Source organism: Euleptes europaea, chromosome 20 (genome assembly GCF_029931775.1).
Source record: "Euleptes europaea isolate rEulEur1 chromosome 20, rEulEur1.hap1, whole genome shotgun sequence".
Classification (NCBI taxonomy): domain Eukaryota; kingdom Metazoa; phylum Chordata; class Lepidosauria; order Squamata; family Sphaerodactylidae; genus Euleptes; species Euleptes europaea.
Window position 1 is genome coordinate 13907664 of NC_079331.1, and position 23471 is coordinate 13931134.

The 23471-nt window shown below is 46.9% G+C and overlaps 1 protein-coding gene across 1 annotated transcript in view; it reads right to left on the reverse strand.

Moving 5' to 3' along the window:
• Positions 1 to 23471, reverse strand: part of ADAMTS17 (ADAM metallopeptidase with thrombospondin type 1 motif 17) — a 131109-nt gene that overhangs the window by 80307 nt on the left and 27331 nt on the right. Inside the window, exon 5 of the mRNA XM_056866116.1 lies at positions 16514 to 16619. Coding sequence (XP_056722094.1) covers positions 16514 to 16619 — 106 coding nt within the window. The remainder of the gene's footprint in view (positions 1 to 16513; positions 16620 to 23471) is intronic.

Consider the following 23471-nt stretch of genomic DNA (forward strand, 5'->3'; position numbering starts at 1 on the left):
AGGAGATTGTAAGCTGGTTTGATTCTCCTTAAGAGGCAAAGAAAATCAGTATATAAAAACAAACTCTTCTTCTTCTTCTGTTCCAGTCCCCTAGCCAGCCCTTAATTCTGCATCTGGGTTGTCCTGGTGGAACTGCCTTGGTTCTTTGCTCTGAGTCTGGTTCCGATCCTGCCATGCGTTGCCCGTTTGGCTCTCCCTATGCTCGACCCTGATCGGATCGAAATTGATGCTGCATGCATGCCACTTTATCAGTAACACAAATCTAGCTTTTTCAGCACTCCATGCGCGCGATAACGTCACCCGAGCTGGCGAACCAAGGGCTGCCGTCTGTCATTGCTTGCTTAAATGGAAAGGAACCCTTTCAGGTGCAGCCAGGTAAGCAACTCGACCCGGAGGGACACAGCTAATAGCCGACAATCACAAGACACCAAAGGGACAGTGGGCTCAGAAGCCCACCGCCTCAAACGGCGCCTTTATGTAAAGACGAACAGACAATGCCAAGCTCTGTTCTCATGGGAGCGCGGGACTAAAATGCAAAGATTCATTCTAAAAACCGTCTTTCAAAATACACAACCCTGCACCCCCACCTGCTACTTTTATTATCATCACCTTTATTAGGCATTTACATGAGAACATAAGAAAAGCCCTGCTGGATTAGACCGAAGCCCATCAAGTCCAGCAGTCTGTTCCCACAGTGGCCAACCAGGTGCCTCTAGGAAGCCCACAAACAAGACGACTGCAGCGGCACCATCCTGCCTGTGTTTCACAGCACCTAAGATAATAGGCATACTTATAAGAACATAAGAAAAGCCATGCTGGGTCAGACCAAGGCCCATCAAGTCCAGCAGTCTATTCACACAGCGGCCAACCAGGTGCCTCTAGCATTATCCTGCCTGTGTTCCACAGCACCTAATATAATAGGCATGCTTATAAGAACATAAGGAAAGCCCTGCCGGATCAGGCCAAGGCCCATCAAGTCCAGCAGTCTGTTCACACAGTGGCCAACCAGGTGCCTCTAGGAATCCCACAAACAAGACGACTGCAACAGCATTGTCCTGCCGGTGTTCCCCGGCACCTAATATAATAGGCAAATTCCACTGATCCTGGAGAGATCATACCATAGTTATATATAGTGATATATACCACACCATCGTTATAAAACAAGATTACAAAAAACCAAATTGTCTGCAGAAGCATTAAAATAACATTGTCAGTGACATTATCCAGGAGCGCGTACAAGCGGTTCGCGTATCCTTGATACAGCCAACAGGTATCTGGCTACTGGTTGAGCAATAAAATAATTTTGTCTGATAAAAGATTACACCAGCAGCTGTTGGTCTGAGAAACTCTGAGCCCACAACACCAAATGTCTGATAGAAATGTTCCTCGGCCTCAAGTAAAACTTAGAGCTCAGTAATACATGAATTAAGTGTTCAGGTACCGCAACCATGCATGGACAACACTGGTAACAGCACCTGTCGCTGAAAGGAATTCTCTTATATCTACCATATAAAATGGAAGAATATTAAACTTGGCAAGCATAGATGCTCTGTGGATATCAGGTAGGCTTGCCAGGCCCCGTAGCTCCACCGTATTCAAGCCACATGGGGCCATGGTTTTAAAGAGAAAAATGAAGCGTCTTTCCTGACAATTTAAAATCTTTTTTATATCTTGAGTCTGAAAGGATCGGGGTTGATATTGCCATATAACAAAGAATTTAAGGTCGCGGTGGCCATGGCTTACAAAGTGGCTAACGACCGGTGCCTCTAATGTCTTAGTTCTTATCCTCGTGCGACTTATCCTGTTTTCTTTAAATGTAATATCCCTTTAACACTTTCTGTTTAATTTCAACTTACCCGCAGCTGTGGACATCTCACTTGGAGCGATTTCTTTTCGCCATTTGAAGGAGCACACCTAGACTCTCCGCGGCTTTCTCTATCTAAATATCTTCCTTGAATTATTCCATACTAATTTCTACATTGCAAGATGGGTAAGACCAGCTTAGTCTTTATGACTATTTTGCCTTATAAATTTATATCTAGTTAAATATCTTACCTTACTATTATATTTATATTATAGGGTTATTATACCCTTGTGACATCCCGCGGTAGTGACCACCATTCTTTCCCGACGTGCTAGGTAAGCCTAACGTATTAAGTAAGCCACCCCATACTTGGAATGTATTTGTGAAAGCTCTCTATTCGGCTTTGCATAATTTGGAAATTTGCTTCGTTACTGATGGTTCCTTTAAACGCTTTACGGTCGGCAAGCTGAAGAAGATCTCGAAAAGCGTCCTTGTGACGGACCCAGTCACGGACTCTTACCTTGTTAAGTCATGTTAGCATTGCTACTCTTTGTGATTGCACCTATAGTATTGTTGCTGTGTAACTATAAGCCATTGGCTTTGTTGAATTTGCTATTTCTATTTTGTATTTGTTTAGCCTTGTGCTATTTCAAATTTGTATTTGTTTAGCCTTAAAAAGGCATTGTATTTGTTGGAGCCGGTTGGCCAATAACTTTTTTGAGCCTTTAAGGCTTGGTCGTAAGCCCTGCGAGGCTACTACGCTTTTGGTTGGTTTTGAATGAATATAATTCCTATACCAAGATATTGTTTTTGATATTTACTATGTTCTATTATTATTATTATTATTATTTTGAGCCATGTGCTGCTTCTCTATACAGTACCTGGAGGTTGGCAACCCTAACTATGCCACGCTCAGGCTTCCCAGCCAAAAGGCCACTGTAAATGTGGAATACGGCGCCACTAATTAAATAGCAAGAGAGGCCAGACTCATCTTCTCACCAGGCAGACCGTCGTCGCTCGAACTTCACACCCGCCAATCTCTGTGGCTCCAGGCAGCCCGGCACTGGCCTTCGTCTCTCCTCTTAGGTTACACACACATATCTAGAGGGCGGCTAGGATGAGGGCAAGCCCCCCCCCCAACTCGTGACACTCCTCCCCCCCCCGAGCCTGACTGACATGTACCGTGGGCCCGACGGGGTCTAAAGGCTCAGGCAGCGACGGCCTTTCCCAAATAAAAAAGCCATCCTTGCCTCAAAAATTCAGAGCAAGAGGTCAACAAAGCGTCAGCGCAGGAATACCCACCTGCACAACGGAAACAACTGTACAGGCTGTGTGTTAAGTGTGTTAAGTGCCGTCAAGTCGTTTCCAACTCATGGCGACCCTGTGAATAAAAGTCCTCCAAAATGTCCTATCTTTGAAAGCCTTGCTCAGGTCTTGCAAATTGAGGGCTGTGGCTTCCTTGACAGAGTCAATCCATCTCTTGTTGGGTCTTCCTCTTTTCTTGCTGCCCTCAACTTTTCCTAGCATGATTGTCTTCTCCAGTGACTCTTGCCTTCTCATAACGTGACCAAAATACGAAAACCTCGGTTTAGTCGTTTTAGCTTCTAGGGTCAGTTCAGGCTTGATTCGATCTAGAACCCACTGATTTGTTTTTTTGGCAGTCCCAATCCCAACCAAGGCCTCAAATGAGTCACAACGTACAGAGGGGGCGAGATTTCAAGTCACTTACAAAGGTGTCTCTTTTTCCCTCGCTTGTTTTCATGCCCCAAAGGCCAAAAAAAGGTGGTTTGCCATTGCCTGCCTTCGCAACATGACCCTGGCATTCCTTGGAGGTCTCCCATCCAAATACTAGCCGGGGCCAGGGCTGAGAGCGTGTGACTGGCCCAAGGTCACCCAGCAAGCTTCTGTGGCAGTGGGGGGATTCGAACCTGGGTTTCCCAGGTCCTAGCCCGACCCTTTAACCACTACATGCTGGCTCTTGTGCATTTCATTAGAACACAGCGAATTGATGCCGGTGGCTGAAACTTGCCAGGTTTTTTTATTTTTTTAAAGGACAAGGATTAATAAAAAGACAAGGATTTCTCCATAAATACAGAAAGTTTCTCACTCATCTCCCCTTGGGACATTTCCAAAAACGACACACATGAATAGCTTTCCAGAGATCCTCATACTGACCTTTTCCTGTCCAATGTTCACCCATCCTTCCCCCTCAGCCCTTTTGGAGAAGCGAAGCTTAAAAGTAATGTCTTCGATAGACCCTTCGAGAATTCCCTAAAATAGAACTCAGGGGGTAGGGTGGCTAAGCAAAAGCAAAGGACAGGAAAATCACAGCAAATCCTTGCTTCCTGCTGCTGGCCATTCCTCTTTTTGCGCTAGGTGTTCCTCTGTTGGTCTGAACAGCAGGGGTAGCCAAAGGCTTGGAATACTGACACCAAAGCAGCTGCTAGCTACAGAGCCCAGAATTCACACTCAGCCCTCTTGCAGTTTCCTTGGGCTTTTATTCATGTTACTCTGGGGTACAAAATCTGCAGAGAAACAGCCTGAAATTCTGATGCTTGTCCAAGCAAACACAGATTTTATATTCAAACAGCAGGTGCTGGAAAACAAGAAGAAGAAGAAGAAGAAGAAGAAGAAGAAGAAGAAGAAGAAGAAGAAGAAGAAGAAGAAGAAGAAGGAGAAGGAGAAGAAGAAGGAGAAGGAGAAGGAGAAGGAGGAGGAGGAGGAGGAGGAGGAGGAGGAGGAGGAGGAGGAGAAGGAGAAGGAGAAGGAGGAGGAGGAGAAGAAGGAGGAGGAGGAGGAGGAGGAGGAGGAGGAGGAGAAGGAGAAGAGTTGGCTTGTGGTGTAGTGGTTAAGAGTGGTGGTTTCGAGCGGTGGAGTCTGATCTGGAGAACCGGCTTTGATTCCCCACTCCTCCACATGAGCGGCAGAGGCTAATCTGGTGAACCGGGTTTGTTTCCCCCACTCCTCCACACTAAGCCCGCTGGGCGACTTTGGGCTAGTCACACTCTCTCAGCCCCACCTACCTCACAGGATGTCTTTTTGGGGAAAATGATTATAAGCCGGTTTGATTCTTCCTTAAGTGGTAGAGAAAGTTGGCTTATAAAAACCAACTTCTTATTCTTCTTTTATACCGCACTTTTCTTTACCTTAAGGAGTCCCAGAGCAGCTTACAATCACAATCCCTTCCTCTCCCCACAGCAGGCACCTTGCAAGACAAGTGGAGCTGAGAGAGCTCTGAAAGAACCGTGACTAGGCCAAGGTTCACCCAGCAGGCTTCAGGTGGAGGAGTAGAGAATCGAACCCAGTTCTCCAGATTAGAGTCTGCTCCCAACCACTACACCACCCTAGCTCTCCACACCATGCTGGCTCACAGAAGGAGCTTCTTACATGATACACAGGCTGATCCATACAGACCTGTTCATCACTTGACAGAGTGGTGACTTGCATGTGCGAATAAGGTTGCCAGCTCTGGTTTAGGCAGAGGTCTTTCACATCACCTAATTGCCTGGTCCCTTTCACTGGAGATGCCGGGGATTGAACCTGGGACCTTCTGCACGCCAAGCAAATTCTCTACCACTAAGCCATAGCCTCCTCCCCTAGCCTTGTGAAGATGCAGTGGCCATCTATCCACAGTACATTGTGGATATACTCATGAACACAAGAAACTGCCTTATACTGAATCAGACCCTTGGTCCATCAAAGTCAGCATTGTCTACTCAGACCGGCAGCGGCTCTCCAGGGTCTCAGGCAGAGGTCTTAAACATCACCTGCTTGCCTGGTCCCTTTAACTGGAGATGCCGGGGATTGAACTTGGGACCTTCTGCATGCCAAGCAGATGTTCTACCACTGAGCTGCAGTCACTCCCTATGTTTGCAGAGGTCCAGCATCCATTTGGGTTCATCCACTTTGGGTCACAGAATCACAGAATCATAGAGTTGGAAGGGACCATTAGGTTCATCTAGTCCAAACCCCTGCACAATGCACGGGGCATAAATGAAGTAAGTAAAGAAGTAAATAAATGTATCCAGCCACAGATTTAAGTTTTCTGCAGCACAGAATTTGGAGCTGGTTAATGCAATGTAACGTTTGCAGAGGTCCAGCATCCATTCCAACGTGTGGCCAACAAACGGTTTAAATGAGCCTTCCCAACATTCATGACGAAGAACAATCCCCTGGACAAAATTAAGGACCCTTTACCCAACTCCTTTTCCTGGTGCCAGATTAAAATCATATTCCCACTCCCCGCCCCCTCCACCCGGAACATTGCCATTTTCCGCCCAATACCACAAGGCAATTGTCCCGCCCCAATAAAACGTTTATGGTGAGCAGTGCTGAAATATCCACTTTTTCAGCCCGTGCCAAGAAAGGCTGCAGATTTTACCTCGAAATAGCTTCCTGCAGAAAGAGAGGGAGACAAAAAGCTTCAAGCCCCACCTAGAAGACATCCTTGAGGTCAAACCAGGAGCCAAGGATGATGCAAATCTGAACCCGCCTTTTCAAGGCAGAAAGCCCTGCATAACCTTATCACACTCCCCTCCCCCCTCCTCCCGTTCTCCAGTCCCTTGGGCAGACGAATGTTAGGAATTTTTATTGGTGTTTCATACTCAAAACGGCATTGCGGGAGGAACGCCAGGAGCCTGGACTGATTCAATATGTTAAAGCTCTTTGGCTGCGAAGCCCTGATTCCGGCCAAACCTTCGGGCACCTGGGCGAGGTGGAAGAAGCAGCAGAGAGTTGGTGCGGGGAACCTGGAACTGAGCTCAGAGCTTCACAGTAGCAGCTTAGCCAAGATTGTGCCCATTCAGGTATTCAGGGCCAAACCCCCAAACAGCGTGGGATGTACAACGTTGGCCTTTGTGACGGGAACAGCCCATGAAGCTTCTGGGTTGGCTCAACTAGGTTTATGGTCTTCTGTTCTGGTCGGGTAAGCTGTAGGAGCTCCATGGCACAGAGTGGTAAGCTGCAGTACTGCAGTCCAAACTCTGCTCACAACCTGAGTTCGATCTCGACGGAAGTCGGTTTCAGGTCTCCGGCTCAAGGTTGACTCAGCCTTCCGTCCTTCCGAGGTCGGTAAAATGAGGACCCAGCTTGCTGGGGGTAAAGGGAAGAAGACTGGGGAAGGCAAACCACCCCGTAAAACAAAGTCTGCCTAGGAAACGTCGGGATGTGACGTCACCCCAAGGGTCAGGAATGACCCGGTGCTTGCACAGGGGACCTTTACCTTTTTTTTTAAAGCAGAGCAGGGCGGGCCTTTTGTGACTGGCATGTCATATGAGGCGTCTTTATTGGCTCAATTGGGGTTATGAAGAGAGTCTTCTATCTTGGTCTCTCAGGTAGGGTTAGGGTTGCCAACCTTCAAGTAGGTGGAAGGAAAAATATGCCTATGCTATAGCTAAGCGGTTAGCAAGAAAAAACAGCACAAGGCTCTCTATATATTTCAAGTACAAAAACCATATTAAATAGATAATGCTAAATGACAAACAATGTGACAAATGTGAATTATCACCCCAAGTGTGACAAAACAAATAGTACAGACAATACAAACATGAAAATTCTGTCAATATATAGTCGTTCCTATTTTCCTTTCTGGCTGAGAAGACTTCTTCAGAAGCTATACTTAATTTCATTTTAGCCTTATGGGCAAAAAGAATGAAACTGTAATTGATGCACTACTTGAAAACTGTGAAACATTGATATGTGCAATTAAGAAAAAATAACTTTTTGATATATATTGACAGAATTTTCATGTTTTTATTGTCTATACTATTTGTTTTGTTACACTTTGGGTGGTAATTCACATTTGTCACATTGTTTGTCATTTAGCATTAGTTTTTGTACTTGAAATATATAGAGAGCCTTGTGCTGTTTTTTCTTGCTAACCTTCAGGTAGTAGCAGGAGATCTCCTGCTATTTCAATTGATCTCCAGCCAATAGAGATCAGTTCCCCAGAAGAAAAGGGCTGCTTTGGCTATTGGACTCTATGGCATTGAAGTCCTTCCCCACACCCTGCCCACCTCAGGCTCCGCCCCAAAAAACCTCCCGCCGGTGGCAAAGAGGGACCTGGCAACCCTAGATAGGGCAGCCAGGCCTCCTGCTACAGTGACCGGGTTGCCAGGTCCCTCTTTGCCACCAGCCAATTTCTTCCCTATCATTTGCGGGCCAAATCTCTTGCCTTTCTAAGGATTTCCCATTCCAAAAATCAAGTATTTCCCAAGCCTTCTTTTCTAGAACCGACTAAAGACAAATTTCTTCTTTTTAAAACTTCATCGCACACCTTCTAACCTACCTGGTGGGAAATTACTACAGGCTCCAGAATGTTCCCTGAAAAATCAGGTCCTCACATGAGAAATGATACAGGAAATATTATTTTGTTCTGTTAGCTACCCATCATTGACACCCACAAAACACTATCCGATACATGGAGACAAAATGAGAAGGAGAAAGAGGAGGAGGAGGAGGAGGAGGAAGAGAATCAGGAGAAAGAGGAGGGAGAGAAGGGGAAGGAGAAGGAGGAGGAGGAGAAAGAGGAGGAAGAGGAGGAAGAGGAGAAAGAGGAAGAGAAGGAGGAGAAGAAGCAGAAGGAGAAAGAGGAGGAGAGAAGGAGGAGGAGGAGAAGGAGAAGAAGCAGAAGGAGAAAGAGGAGGAAGAGAAGGAGGAGGAGAAGCAGAAGGAGAAAGAGGAAGAGAAGGAGGAGGAGGAGAAGCAGAAGGAGAAAGAGGAGGAAGAGAAGGAGAAGGAAGAGGAGAAGAAACAGAAGGAGAAAGAGAGGAAGAGGAGGAGGAGGAGGAAGAGAAGGAGGACAAGGAGAAGGAGAAGAAGCCTGGATTCCTGCTGACAGCTCCTTTTACTTCCCAACTCTCCATTATTGTTCATAGTATAGCAGCTGTGAAAGATCATTCATAATCCTGGAGCCATTTGGCTTGGCGGTTCCAAAAAACTATTTGGGACGCACACTGCAAAGTCTCCTATGCTTTCTCTGCAAGGAGAAGATGACAGACAGAAATTGCAGATGATGGGCTTGGTATCAAAGCAACCCAGAAAGCATGTGGACAAACTAATTCCGAAATGGAATTTGCAGCCGGGGTAGGGGACAGAAAATGACTCTGGCTAACGCCAAAGCTAATGAATTCAAGTTATTAAGTTATTATCTCCCTCTTTTTTGTAATGAAACAAGCTATTTGAAAATAAATATTTTTGTTTCAAAAATATTTGGCCGAACATCTTATTACAAGAAAAATCACAGTGGGGGAACTGGAGAGGGAGAGTCTTATCTTTTTTTAAAAAAAAACACCCAGATACATTTCAGTGGTTATTAAGTGGGAAAGGGAAGGGAAGGGAAGGGAAGGGAGGAAGGGAGGAAGGGAGGAAGGGAGGAAGGGAGGAAGGGAGGAAGGAAGGAAGGAAGGAAGGAAGGAAGGAAGGAAGGAAGGAAGGAAGGAAGGAAGGAAGGAAACTTCACAAACATAGGCTTGGATCCAAACAGCTATTTGATGCATAGCCCAAAGTTTGAGTATGCACACTGGCACTTTTTTGACAGCAACCCTTTAAACAGCAGATCTTGGTGCCGTTATCACAGATTGCTTCTGGAAGTCCCCATAGTTTCTCAACTAGTTTTGCCACATGACACGAGGGCCTGCTTTTTAGAAACAGTTTGCCAGAGTTTGTTGGATCCTGGACATTTGGATCATTTCTTTTTTCCTACCCAGCAACATTTAGCAGTGGCACCATAACCTCGAAGGCATGTCCCTGGTGCGAAAGCCCTGGGAAAATCTGTTTTGGGATTGTCTGCTTGAACACAAGAAGCTGCCTTATACTGCCAGACCAACGGCCTCTCCAGGTCAGCCTTGTCTGCTCTGGCTGGCTCTCCAGGGTCTCAGAATAAGGCCTTTCACATCACCTACCATCTGATCCTCTTAACTGCTCTGCCCCTGAGTCACAACACCTCCCCAAAACTAGCAACCACTTCCCAGAGGTAGAACTAATAAAGAGAAGATCCAAAGAATGGATTTGAAAGAGAACAGACATGTTCCTAGTATGCAATCCCTGAGCAACAGAGGAAGCAGAGCTGAATAGTATATCATCCACCGCTTATGTTATAAGTTAAGCATCTACTTTCCTTCTGTATTCCTGCTATTCGTATTTAGATCAAGGTAGTCCCCTGTGCAAGCACCAGGTCATTCCTGACCCATGGGGTGACGTCACATCCTGACGTTTACTAAGCAGACTATGCTTGCGGGGTGGTTGGCCATTGCCTTCTCCAGTCACCTGCACTTTACCCCCAGCAAGCCGGGTACTCATTTTACCAACCTTGGAAGGATGGAAGGCTGACCTTGAGCCGGCTACCTGAAACCGACTTCTGTCGGGATCGAACTCAGGTCGTGAGCAGAGTTTTCGACTTCAGTACTGCATCTTGCCACTCTGCGCCACGGGACTCTTGTGTGTGTTAAGTGCCGTCAAGTCGCTTCCGACTCATGGTGACCCTATGAATCAATGCCCTCCAAAATGTCCTATCTTTGACAGCCTTGCTCAGGTCTTGCGAATTGAGGGCTGTGGCTTCCTTTATTGAGTCAATCCATCTCTTGTTGGGTCTTCCTCATTTCCTGCTACCCTCAACTTTTCCTAGCATGACTGTCTTTTCCAGTGACTCTTGCCAAAATGTGACCAAAATATGACAGCCTCAGTTTAGTCATTTTAGCTTCTAGGGTAAATTCAGGCTTGATTTGGTCTATAACCCACTGATTTGTTTTTTTGGCCGTCCAGGGGATCGGTAACACTCTCCTTTCACACCACATTTCAAAGGAATCTACTTTCTTCCTATCAGCTTTCTTCACTGTCCAGCTTTCACACCCATACAAACCATCCCTTAAATCATCTTCAAGATGCAGGTGGAGAAGAGAATATCTTCCTTAGTGTCTTGTAGATTCTGCAGGGTATGAGTTCCCCTGGTTTGCTTCCCCCCCCACCCCTCTTCTGTCCCTAAGAGTTTCTCTAACATCCCCAGTGAAATGCTAAACCGATCCGGCACCAGAAGAACGGCATTGTTTAGAAGCATCTCACAGAGTTCGTACTTTGATGCACTGGCATTGCACGGGAAATGCTAACCGGTGCTGAGACGTTTGGAGAAACCGGCCAAAATAACTGGAGTTTAATCAACAGCTTTGTGGCTCAGCTGCCTCCCCCCCCCCTTGGGTTTATTCTGCTGAGTAAGCCAAGGACACGTTAAACAGCCGGTCTCTAATGAGTTGGCAATCCAGCAGTTGTTTTGTGCCAACATGGTTCTGGTTCAATCCATCACGGCCTTTGCTGGCACAGCGGCCGCCTTTACCCAATGACGCAAACCCTGGGAGCGTTAAAAAGACTTGCTATGCAATATTTTGCAGAGTGTGTTACTGATAAAGGACACGTTTGATTTGCATGTGCAGCAGGGGAAAGGAACGTTTCTTTTGTTTTATAAGGACCGCAAATCTCATGGATCTAATCGCTTGTTAAACTAGATATCCGTGCTGGGTTTTCAGTGGCTCGGAAGGTTCTCCTTGTGCTAGGTTCTACTGCCGAAGAGCGGGATGAGATTGTAACCTACTAAGGACTCCACAAGTGGAGAAAAGCTTCCAGGTGACTACCTCTCACTACATCAGTCCGGCGTGGTGCAGTGGTTAAGAGTGGTGGTTTGGAGCGGTGGACTCTGATCTGGAGAACCGGGTTTGATCCCCCACTCCTCTACATGAGTGGTGGATGCTAATCTGGTGAACCGGGTTGGTTTCCTCACTCCTACACATGAAGCCAGCTGGGTGACCTTGGGCTAGTCACAGCTCTCTTAAGAGCTCTCTCAACCCCACCTACCTCACAGGGGGTCTGTTGTGGGGAGGGGAAGGGAAGGTGATTGTAAGCTGGTTTGAGACTTCCTTAAGTGGTAGAGAAAGTTGGCATATAAAAACCAACTCCTCCTCTTCTTCTTTCTCCTCCTCCTCCTAATCACCAAAGCAGTGGTTTCTATGGGGTTTGCCGAAATCAATCCAAAGCATGAAGCTGAGTTTAAAACACACACCCACACGCCCAAATATTTTCATTGTGACCGTTGTCAAGCTGAGCAAAAGAACACAAACGAGCTCAGGAAATGTGATTTCAATTATCCACGGGTAGAATAATGAACAATTAAATGAACAAAAAACAAACATTCCACCCTAGATGTACAACAGAACAGACAAGCAAAAAGGAGGAGACAACGAAGGGTGTCCCTAGAGATGGCCAGCAGGAGCAGTGAGTAGACTTTGAGCAGCTCTATCTATTTATCTACCCTGACCTGGATAGCCAAGGCCAGCCTGATCTCGTCAGATCTCAGAAGCTAAGCAGGGTTGACCCTGGCTAGTATTTGGATGGGAGACCTCCAAGGAAGACCAGAGTTGGCAACGGCCAACCACCTCTGAACATCAAGTTGCAGCCCTGTAGGGTTGTCAAGGCAAGAGACGTTCAGAGGTGGTCAGCCCTTGCCTGCCTACGCGTCATGACCCTGGTATTCCTTGGAGGTGTCCCATCCAAATACTATCCAGGGCTGACCCTGCTAAGCTTCTGAGGAAGGGCTCAGGCTAGCTGGGGGCTATCCAGGTCAGGGCACGATCTTCTTCGCCTGTGGCAATGAACATGTTTGCAATATGTTCCGAGGAACAAGGCATTTGGTATATGTGGGCCACAGAGGTTTGATTCCAAACCATCTGAAAGACTAATGTGGCTGTCGGGGGTTCTTTGGTTGTTCCTCCCTCAAGAAGGAGGAGGAGGAGGAGTTGGTTTTTACATGCCGACTTTCTCTACCACTTAAGGAAGAATCAAACCGGCTTACAATCGCCTTCCACTCCCCACAATAGACACCCAGTGAGGTAGGTGGGGCTGAGAGAGTTCAGAGAGAACTGTGACCAAGGTCAACCAGCTGGCTGCATGTGGAGGAGTGGGGAAACCAACCTGGTTCACCAGATTAGCCTCCGCTACTCATGTGGAGGAGTGGGAAATCAAACCCGATTCTCTAGGTCAGAGTCCACTGCCCCAAACCACCGCTCTTAACCACTACACCACGCTGGCTCTCCAGCTTCAAAGCTTCCTTTAGAAAGTTATGAATGATTCAAGGGATACGAAACTCCAAAGCTCCCGGGGGGGGGGGGGCAGGAACATACAGAGATGAAAAAGTTTTTTGTTGGGGAAATTCTGTGCACGACGCCACGTATATCATCGTGGCAAGTGCTCCTGTTAGACGTCACGTCACCAACCAAGAATGTGGTAAGCAGCATCACGTAGAACAGGCCTCAGAGTTATGACCTCCAGGCTACAGCAAGGGACCTACGTTTCGGTAGCAAGCGGAATTGGCAAAACGCCGAGCTCTTGCCCTGAAGGAGTGACAAGACCCCACTCACGGCCTGTTTCAACTTCTGGCCACAATTAGGCAAGAGCAGAGAATAAAACTTACTGCCATCATACCGCCCTTGTACAAATCTATGGTGAGACCACACTTGGAATACTGTGTACAGTTCTGGCCACCACACATTAAAAAAAGGAGACTGCAGAACTTGAGAAGGTGCAGAAAAGAGCAACCAAAATGATCAGGGGCAAGAGCAACTGCCCTATGAGGAGCGGTTGAAACGCTTGGGCTGTTTAGCTTGGAAAGAAGGCGGCTAAGGGGAGACATGACAGGGGTCTCTAAAATTATGCATGGCATGGAGAGTGGACAGGGAGAAGCATGTCACCATCAACCATGGTGAATTATGGGGGGACGACATTTTTGTTTTTAAGGCAAAAAAGGCCAGCTGCGAGGGCAAACTCGATCCATATCAGACCGGACGGGGGAAACACACAGATTTTCAACAAACATTTCGAGGTTGTCATTATGACATTCCAGAAAGCCTCTCTCTGGCCCACTTCATTATTTGGCTTAGTGTCTGCAGTGTGACCTGAGCGAAGCCAGCGACCATGACAACGAAGGGAAAGAAACGGCCGCCAGCCAGATGGTTGTTTGCTGCAGCCGGGATAACCGGAATCTCCCTCCCATTTATTCTGGGCTTTTACAGGGGTCCCTTGTGAAATATTTTCATTTTTAATGGTTATCACAGGCAAATCTCCGTATTTCACACATGTGGATAATTGCTCTTTCAACTTCCTGCTCTGGGAATTGAGAAAACTTGCATGCCCACGTTCCATCACCTCCTGCACATACAGGTTATGTTATAGGAGGTAATTTGGGAGGGAGGGCTTGCAACTAGGGCTGTTGAAAAAAAATTCGGTAAAATTCGGATTCGGCAAAATTTGGCCTGTTTTAATTCGGGAAATGCCGAAGTCCGAACTCCCTCGATTCGGATCCGTGGAATTCGGCGCCACGTTCCGAGTTTGGGGGGAAATTCAGCCGAATAAGGCCATTAAAAATGTATTTGAGCCTTTCCGTGGCTCCGGGGGGGGCATTTTTTGGGGTAGAGGTCCCAAACTTTCAGGGTAGCTTGAGGGGACGCTTCTTGCAAGAACCCCCAAGTTTTGTAAAGATTGGGTCAGGGGGTCCCGAGATATGGGGCCCAGAAGGGGTCACCCCCCAAAAAAAAATCGCCCACAGGAATAAAGCCACTTAAAGCACATTGGTGCTTTTCCGCGGCTCCGGGGGGGGCATTTTTGGGGTTAGAGGTCTCAAACTTTCAGGGTAGCTTGAGGGGACGCTTCTTGCAAGAACCCTCAAGTTTTGTAAAGATTGGGTCAGGGGGTTCCGAGATATGGGCCCCGAAAGGGGTCCCCCCAATGTGCATTTTTATTCGTTACAGCACACATTCGAGCCACTCCGCGGCTGCAGGGGGCGCATTTTTGGGGGTACAGCCCCCAAACTTTCAGCGTAGCTTCAGAGGAGTCTTCTTGTAAGAACCCCCATGTTTTGTAAAGATGGGATCAGGGGGGGCAAAATATTCTTCTACCGTACTCTCATGAACACATGAAGCTGTCTTATACTGAATGAAATCCTTGGTCCATCAAAGTCAATATTGTCTACTCAGACTGACAGCAGCTCTCCAGGGTCTCAGGCAGAGGTCTTTCACATCACCTGCCTGCCTAGTCCCCTTTAATTGGAGATGCCAGAAATTGAACCTGGGACCTTCTGCATGCCAAGCAGATGCTCTACCGCTGAGCCACAGCCCCTCTCCTCATTAACTGTGCCTGCCTATACACACACACACACACACACACCAGTAGAGATGGGACCTTCCTAGGCTTAGTTTGCCAGTGGGTCTCCCAACAATTGGGACCAGTCGTGCCCTCTCTCTAGGGACCTGCGACTCTAGGAGAGGGAGCCAACCATCTCCAACAGAGAATACGCAGAACCCTCATTCACGTTTCAGTTCTCTGAACTGTTGGGGAGGATGGTGGAAAGAGAGCCATGACAGTGGAAGCGCTCCGAAACCAGTCCTGCTTTCAGTAGAGCTGGGGCCTCAGAAGCCGAGAACCGCTGCGCTAGCATTTTCAACATCTTTTCAACATGTAACAATGATTTCCTCAAACAGCAACCCACAGATTAATGCCTTGTTAAGGTCGAGAATAGATTTAACAGCCTGGCATCTGGTTTAAATAAAAAAAAAGGCCTCCCATCATTCCGTGCTGCCGAAACTGTTTGCAGTTTGGCTCATCTACCTTCCGGCGTCAAAGGAGAAGGGGGGTGGGGAGCAGGACATTCGTTTTCATCTTGGCAAGTTTTGGTGGGAGCTGAAATTATTCTCTGCGCCCGTCCCCGAGCATTCGGGATAAGAGCGGAGAAGCCACATATGTCTCTTGCACGATTGCTGAACGCTGAGGGGTAGGACCAGACTCCAACTCTTGACAACGGTTTATTGGATTCCCTTTAGCAAGCAAATATTTGTTATTAGAGGTAATGTATTATAATGGCCACGCAAACAGTAAGGAGCTATGTACATCTGCGGCCAAGAATTTCTCTGCAAGAAATGTGTTTTTTTTTTAAAGTTATTTGATCAAGATGCTTTTTGTTTTTCCTTTTTGAAGTATGGCTTATTGCAAGCACATGCATTTGAGATATCATCTCGAGTCATAGCCTCTTTTGGTGACCTTTAAAGAATCCTAAGATCGGACACGGAACTTCCAAAGAAGAGAGATTTGGCAGAAGGAAGAGAGAACAACCAGCATAAGAAGTAGGGTGGACACTTCATCCCACCCCTTCAAAAGCAACTTCTTCCTTGAGGACCATTCCTGGTCTGCAAGCAAAATACATCCTGAGGTTGTACAAAACCTTACTTCTTCCAGCAGTCTCCTCTCCATGCTGTTTATATATCTTAACATACTGAGCTTCCTTAATAGACCAGCCTTAATAGACCTTCCTTAACAGACCTTTGGTCTATTAAGGTCAGCCTCATCTGCGTTGACCAACAAGGGCTATCTAGGGTGTCAAAGACTTTCACATCATCTGCTACTTGATCCTTTTAACTGGAGATGCTTAATAGACCTTAATGGACCTTTCTTAATAGACTTTTGGTCTATTAAGGTCATCCTCATCTGCTTTGACTGACTAGGGCTCTCCAGGGTCTCAGGCAGAGGTCTTTCACATCACCTACTTGCCTAGTCCCTTTAACTGGAGATGCCGAGGATTGAACCTGGGACCTTCTGCATGCCAAGCAGATGCTCTGCCACTGAGCCACGGTGTCTGTGTGTGCATATATGTATGTAAGCAAATAAACTGTGAATGCTTACTTGTGTCCCAGTTCGTGTGCAATGGTGAACGCTAAATTCAGCCCGTTGTCTTCTGCTAAGACGCATTTCCTTTTCGCACTGCAGATCCCTCCAAGATAGGCAATTCCTGCCGAAATAAGGAAGAAGGGCTTTCATCAACACCAGCAACTCAGATCTTCCAAACACATTGAAAGCAACTTTACAGAAGAAGCAAAACTCTCTGGTAATCTTGAAGTAGATGGGCCAAAGCTTTGACTTAGTATGAGGAAGTTCCATGCAAGGAGGGAGATGAAAGAGGTTTGTCAAATCATGTCAAAAGAATTAAAAAAAAATACTTTCAGAATGCAAGAACTTGGGAAGTGGATCATGCAGTGAAAATGATTGGAGACAGGTTCAGGATTGTTTCCCTCTGTTCTTGTTTCCGAGGCGATCCCCTGCAGAAAGGGTAGATGCTACAAGCCAGGTACCCATTTCAAGAGCGCACGGGACTACCCGCACGATATGTACCAACCTTAAGGCTGCATTTCTATTTTTTAATTAGGACGTTATTTAATTCAGACTCGGGAGGGGGAGAACTCGCAGACCCTCCAATAAGAGCTTTTTAATTAATTCAAGCTTAGAAATTTTTTTTTGTTAAAAGCTAAAAGACAAGGGATCTATTTTACTCACAAGAAATAGTTGCTCCCACACAGAGGGGGCTTGGAGTTCAGCTGCTCGTAATAATGTGAGCGGGACAATACACCCAGCTGCAATATACAAGGACTGTTCTTTTCCTCCCACCCCCACCCCAAAATCTTCAAAGCAGAAAACATCTTCGTTTATCAGGACGTTCAGGGTTAGGGGGGGTGGAAGGCAGAAATAAAACCACAACGTTCTTATTTGATCAAGAGGAATTCACACCACTTCATAATCCATACTCTTCTCAGATAGTAAATTAGAGTAAAGACAAATGCACAGTCCTAGAAGGAGTTCTTCGTCCCAATTTGCCTTACACAGCACAAAAGAGACGGGATCAGACCTCTCCTGTAAGTAATGAGATCCATGCAACGCCAGAATGGCAACGCAGCACCGAGCATAATTATGCCCTTTGTCTGAACATGAATCAGGGGTCAGAGTAATTTGGACATCTTCATAATAAGCCACCGATCCTGATTCTCTCCCCCCCGCCGCCACCTTAATTGGCTTGCTAGAAAGGGGGCAGATATTTTTGGAAGATGCAGTTAGGTAGAAAATCCTCTTGCTTTTGGCAAGAAGCAAAATCTTAATTAGCAAGCTCAGCACAATGCGGAGACCACTCTATGTGGCAGCTTTCTGTAATGCTGGAAGGTTGGTTTTGCAGTTTCCAGTCCACAGCGAGGGAAGCTTTGGCCCTCATACCGCCCTGCGCTAAAGGAAAACGAGCGACCTGCTTGTTATTAAGGAGCTGCTGTAGACAGATGCCTGAAATACAAGCTAACTTCAGGATCATGAGCTTATAGGGGTAGATCGGGTATACCCAGATCACAGCGCTATAGCACCGCATCTGTCCAGCAAAGCTTCCATACAGAAAACAACGGTTTGCGTCAACGTGTTTGTTATTGATAGGGCTGCTCGTGCCCTCTTGGAATGGCGCTTTCATGAGGAACTCTGATCACATTATATCTCTCCCCTTTTAACATATAAATCTAATGCCTCTGTGTCTGACATAATGCCTTTTTTTATTAAGTGACAGGGATCCCATGGCTACAAGATTTATTTCAGTCCTTATATCCCTCAAACATTAGATTTACGCTGCTCAAGATCAATGGATCAAGGAGCTTCTAAGGGATAAAGGTAAGGTAAACGACACCTCGGTGTTCCTACTATAGTTAAACTCAAATGCAACACAGATGGGCAAAGATACCTTTTAACTCTGTATTGTTACAAAACCCACAGGTAGCATTATAATTTCGACGCCCTTCTTCAGTTCCCTTTCAAAGCTCTCCTCAATATTTACGTTCATGCATTAATTCTTAATCCTGCATATTTCAGTTCCTCCGTTCCTCAGTGGAATACCTGTAGAAGGATGACGAAACAAAGTAACTCGAGAAAACCGTCCGGATTCTCCCGGAAAGACTGGTCACATATATGAACTGTTGGGACTGTAAACTCCAATTTTACATTGAGCTTGAAGCTCATATTGATGTATATATTGCGTTTTACTTGGTATAACATTTCATGTTTGGATTCTTTCATGTGAAATTATGATGCTACCTGTTGGTTTTGTAACAATACGGAGTTAAAAGGTATCCTTGCCTATCTGTGTTGGATTTGAGTTTAACCTCCAGGCAGTAGCTGGAGAGGAGCCTCGTGGCACAGAGTAGTAAGCTGCAATACTGTAGTCCGAGCTCTGCTCACGATCTGAGTTCGATCCCAATGGACGTCAGTTTCAGGTAGCTGGCTCAAGGTTGACTCCGCCTTCCATCTTTCCGAGGTCGGTAAAATGAGGACCCAGCTTGCTGGGGGTAAAGGGAAGATGACTGGGGAAGGCACTGGCAAACCATCCCATAAACAAAGTCTGCCTAGGAAACGTTGGGATGTGATGTCACCCCATGGGTCAGGAATGACCTGGTGCTTGCACAGGGGACCTTTACCTTTACCTTTATAGTAGCTGGAGATCTCCTGCTATGACTACTGATCTCCAGCCGACAGAGATGAGTTCCCCTGGTGAAAACAGCCACTTTGGCAATTGGACTCAATGGCCCTGAAGTCCCTCCCCTCCCCAAACCCTGCCCTCCTCTGGCTCCGCCCCCCAAATCTCCAGGGATTTCCCAACCCGGAGCTGGCAACTGTAGCTTGTTCACAGGCTCCCAGATCTCTCAGACTCATGAGAATCTGTCTTGCCAAATTCAGAACAGCAGCTACAGTTTATTGACTCCTTCATTAACTTGCGAACCGAGCGGAGGACCATTCCTCCGCTGCCGACCGGCTCATATCATTTATAGAGGATTAACAGAGGGGAAACAGCATCAGAGTTTGTATCCTTCAGGGAGGGTGGTTTGTTTTTATTTTTTGATCGATCACCTCTGCAATGAATGGGTTGACTGAGCCCCTTCGCTAACCGCCCCTTACCCCAGCTGTAATAGCTTCTTCTGAAGATGTTGCTAGCTGCGTCCTCATTAACTGGCAACTCAGTCAGCAGCTGCAAAGTGTTTACATATGGCAGCTGGGAGAAACCCAGATTTTACAGTTGTGTGCGGGTTTTGGTTTTTTTTTTTTTTTTTTTTTTTTTGCTGTTCGAGTCCAGATAGCATCATGGGTCCAAACCCAGGCTCAGAATTTACATCCTGCAGTTACGGAATTCCCTAAGTAGGGTTGCCAGGTCCCCCCTGGCTAAGGTTGCCAGGTCCTTCTTCACCACCAGCGGGAGGTTTTTGGGGTAGAGCCTGAGGAGGGCGGGGTTTGGAGACCGGAGGGACTTCAATGCCATAGAGTCCAATTGCCAAAGCAGCCCTTTTCTCCAGGGGAACTGATCTCTGTCGGCTGGAGATCAGTTGCAATCGCGGGAGATCTCCAGCCACCACCTGGAGGTTGGCAACCCTACCCTTGGCACCAGCGGGAGCTTCGTGGGGGTGTTTATTCAGGCACGTGGCACTGATGAAGTCACTACCGGCATCGCTTGGGACACTCTAGCACTGTCCTACAAAAACTCTATGGAAACCGAAGATGAGGAGGAGTTGGTTTTTATACGCCAATTTTCTCTACCTTTTAAGGATAATCACACTGGCTTACAATCACCTTCCCTTCCTCTCCCCACAACAGACACCCTGTGAGGGAGGTGGGGCTGAGAGACATCTAACAGAGCTGTAACTTGCCCAAGGTCACCCAGCTGGCTTCATGTGTAGGAGTGGGGAAACCAACCCGGTTCTCCAGATTAGGGTCCGCGGCTCAATAAGGTTGCCAGCCTCCAGGTTGTTAGCACGGGAAATTGGTACAAAAATGCACAGAGGTTGCAAAATAGCAAGTATATAATAAGTGATAAAGCTAGAAAAAACAAGACAAGTGTACAAAATGAAATCTTACCAACTAAGTAGCTAAATATATACAAAATTACAGGTAAGTATGAAATAGTCTTTTGGTGTACAAAATTGGTGTACAAAATTTTGGTGTACAAAATTACAGGTAAGTATGAAATAGTCTTTTGGTGTGTACACCAAAAGACTATTCATACTTACCTGTAACTTTGTATATATTTAGCTACTTAGTTGGTAAGATTTCATTTTGTACACTTGTCTTGTCTAGCTTTATCACTTATTATATACTTGCTATTTTGCAACCTGTCTATGTGCAGTTTTGTACCAATTTCCCATGCTAATTTCCAAACCTTTTCGGTACAGGCACGGAGGTGCCCTTTGTTTTTTTGATTTGCTTAGCCTCCAGGTTGTAGCTGGAGATCTGCTATTACAACTGATCTCCAGCCGATAGAGATCAGTTCACCTGGAGAAATTGGCTGCTTTGGCCACTGGACTCCGGCATTGAAGTCCCTCCCCTCCCCAAACCCTGCCCTCCTCAGGCTCCGCCCCAAAAACGTCCCGCCGGTGGCAAAGAGGGACCTGGCAACCCTAGTGGGGAATCAAGCCCAGTTCTCCAGATCAGAGTCCACCGCTCTTCACCACTACACCACGCTGGCGTTCTGCAGATGGCTGTAGCAGCTGTGGACATCAAGAGCTCCTACATTTGCCAGGAGACTTGGGACAACATAGCTGCCCCCTCTCCAGCGCCTTCCCAATCGCCTCTCCTCAAGGCTGGGATTTTAGAGAACAGAAATGCTCCTCAGACCCATAAGCAAAAAACAAGACGGGTAACATCTGCAGATACGTTTGGCCTAAACTTTTCAGTCATCAAGAAGCCAATTTCTGGTTTGGATTATGACTTCATATCCATGCAAGGAAAGCAGGGGTCCCTAGCAACCACCGTCTTTGTCACTGCGGCTAATTGAAACCACGCTGGAAAGAAACGAACCCATTACAAATTCTGGACTACGTACGCAACCAGGCTTCCAGTTCATGGTTTGAAAACTGGGCAGAGGATTCTTTACTAACAGAACTTGTTTATGGGGCATTCATAAGAGGCCAAAAAATATATGATGCCCTAATCCTAAAACCAATTTCGCAGCGAGGAAATGTGTGGGATGGGGTTAGGTTGCCAGGTCTGCCACCAGAGGGAGGTTTTTGGGGTGGAGCCTGAGGAGGGCAGGGTTTGGGGAGGGGGGGACTTCAATGCCATAGAGTCCTATTGCCAAAGCGGCCATTTTCTCCAGGTGAACTGATCTCAATCGGCTGGAGAACAGTTGTAGTATTGGGAAATCTCCAGCTAGTACCTGGCGGTTATCCAAACAACAAACCACCTATGCTGTAACTAGTAATAGTAGGAAAAGCAAACAGCACGAGGCTCAAAGAAAGTAAACTATGCTATATTGTACAGTCAATAACACACTTCACTGTTTGATAATAAATACCCATACATTTAAAGGCACAAAAATGCTCATAATTATCCTATCGAATAAATATACAAAACTCAACGTCCAAGGATGAAGAAGGCAGTGACGGAGAGACCGATGACTTGTTACAGGTCCCAATCCGAGGTAAATGCAAGAAGCGGGTAAGACCGAACTGAGCTTCCAAATCCCAAGCAAGTGGTGTTGGAGTAGGAACGCTGCGCCGACTGCCCTGCACCAAGCCAAGACGGGGAAGGCGGGGCCTGGCGGCAGGACAGCCAAGAAGCTGGAGGGGGCATGGGGGGGAATCATGGATGGCCAAGAGCCCGGGAGGCAAAGGAAATCCTCTTTCCAGAATAAAGTTCCGTGTTTTCGCTAATATTTTAGCTTCATCAGCCAGCAAGTTTAGCAATGCTTAGTCCACCATCAAAGGTTTCCATGCTGTAGTCATGCTCGCTTCTGGCCTAAAGAGCCTTCTGTCAACTTAAGTGGCTCCTTCATTGGAGGAGCCATTTAACATTGGTCTATCAAGGTCAGTATTGCCTACACAGGCTGGCAGCGGCTCCCCAGGGTCTCAAGTGGAAGTCCTTTCACATCACCGACTGCCTGATCCTTTTAACCGGAGATGCCAGGGATTGAACCCGGGACCTTCTGCATGCCAAGAAGATGCTCTGCCGCTGAGCTAGGACTAGATGGGCATTGGTCTGTTCTAGGGCAGGAGCTCTCAAAGTCAGATGAAACTACCAAAGAAGGGTGGGGTGGAGAGATCCATCCTTTTGTTCGTATTTTTAAAAAGGAAGACTGGATGGCTTTCCTGTTTATGTGCTCTGCCCCAGCAAGCCAGCTTCCTGAGGACATGAAGCAAAACTCGGGGCAAAGCTCAAGGAAGAGAAGCAGGAAACGCCTCGCCCGTTCAGACATCGGCCCTTTTTTGTACAGCGGGACGTTCATTATCCCATTAAACCAATCCCGCCCCATTCCCTTTCCAGACCCAACAGCAGGCTAATAAACACTGGGGAATCTCGCACGACACAGCGGCCCTTCAATTATGGGATTAGCCCAAGCACAGGAAACGGAGCATCCTCTTGACGTTTACTCAGCTACGGTGTGCCAGAGTCCCCATTCCAAAACCATCCCACCCTTTGGTACCTCCCCAGGAGCTGCAGGTGGGAGCTGCAGACTGCCGCTTCTGCCGCTTACCACTGCGGTGGGCAAAACATTCCCCTTTGTCTGCTTTGTCTGGCGGATCTTGCATATTGCAGCGCCGAATTTAGCTACTTGTTTCATCGTCTGGGCTGACCCTTCCCATCGGAGATTCCTCAGCCTCCCTTCCTCAGAGCTGTCCTTTGTTAGATTAAGGAGAGGGGGGATTAGCTTAAATCTGGCTTCGTCGTAGAAAGAGCATCTGAGAAAAACGCGCGCGATAGACTCGACTTCACCCAACTTCCAGGGACACCCCCATTCTAATCTTGATAGCCTCTTGAATCTGGCTTCTAGAATCGCTGAAGGTAAGCGTGACCAATC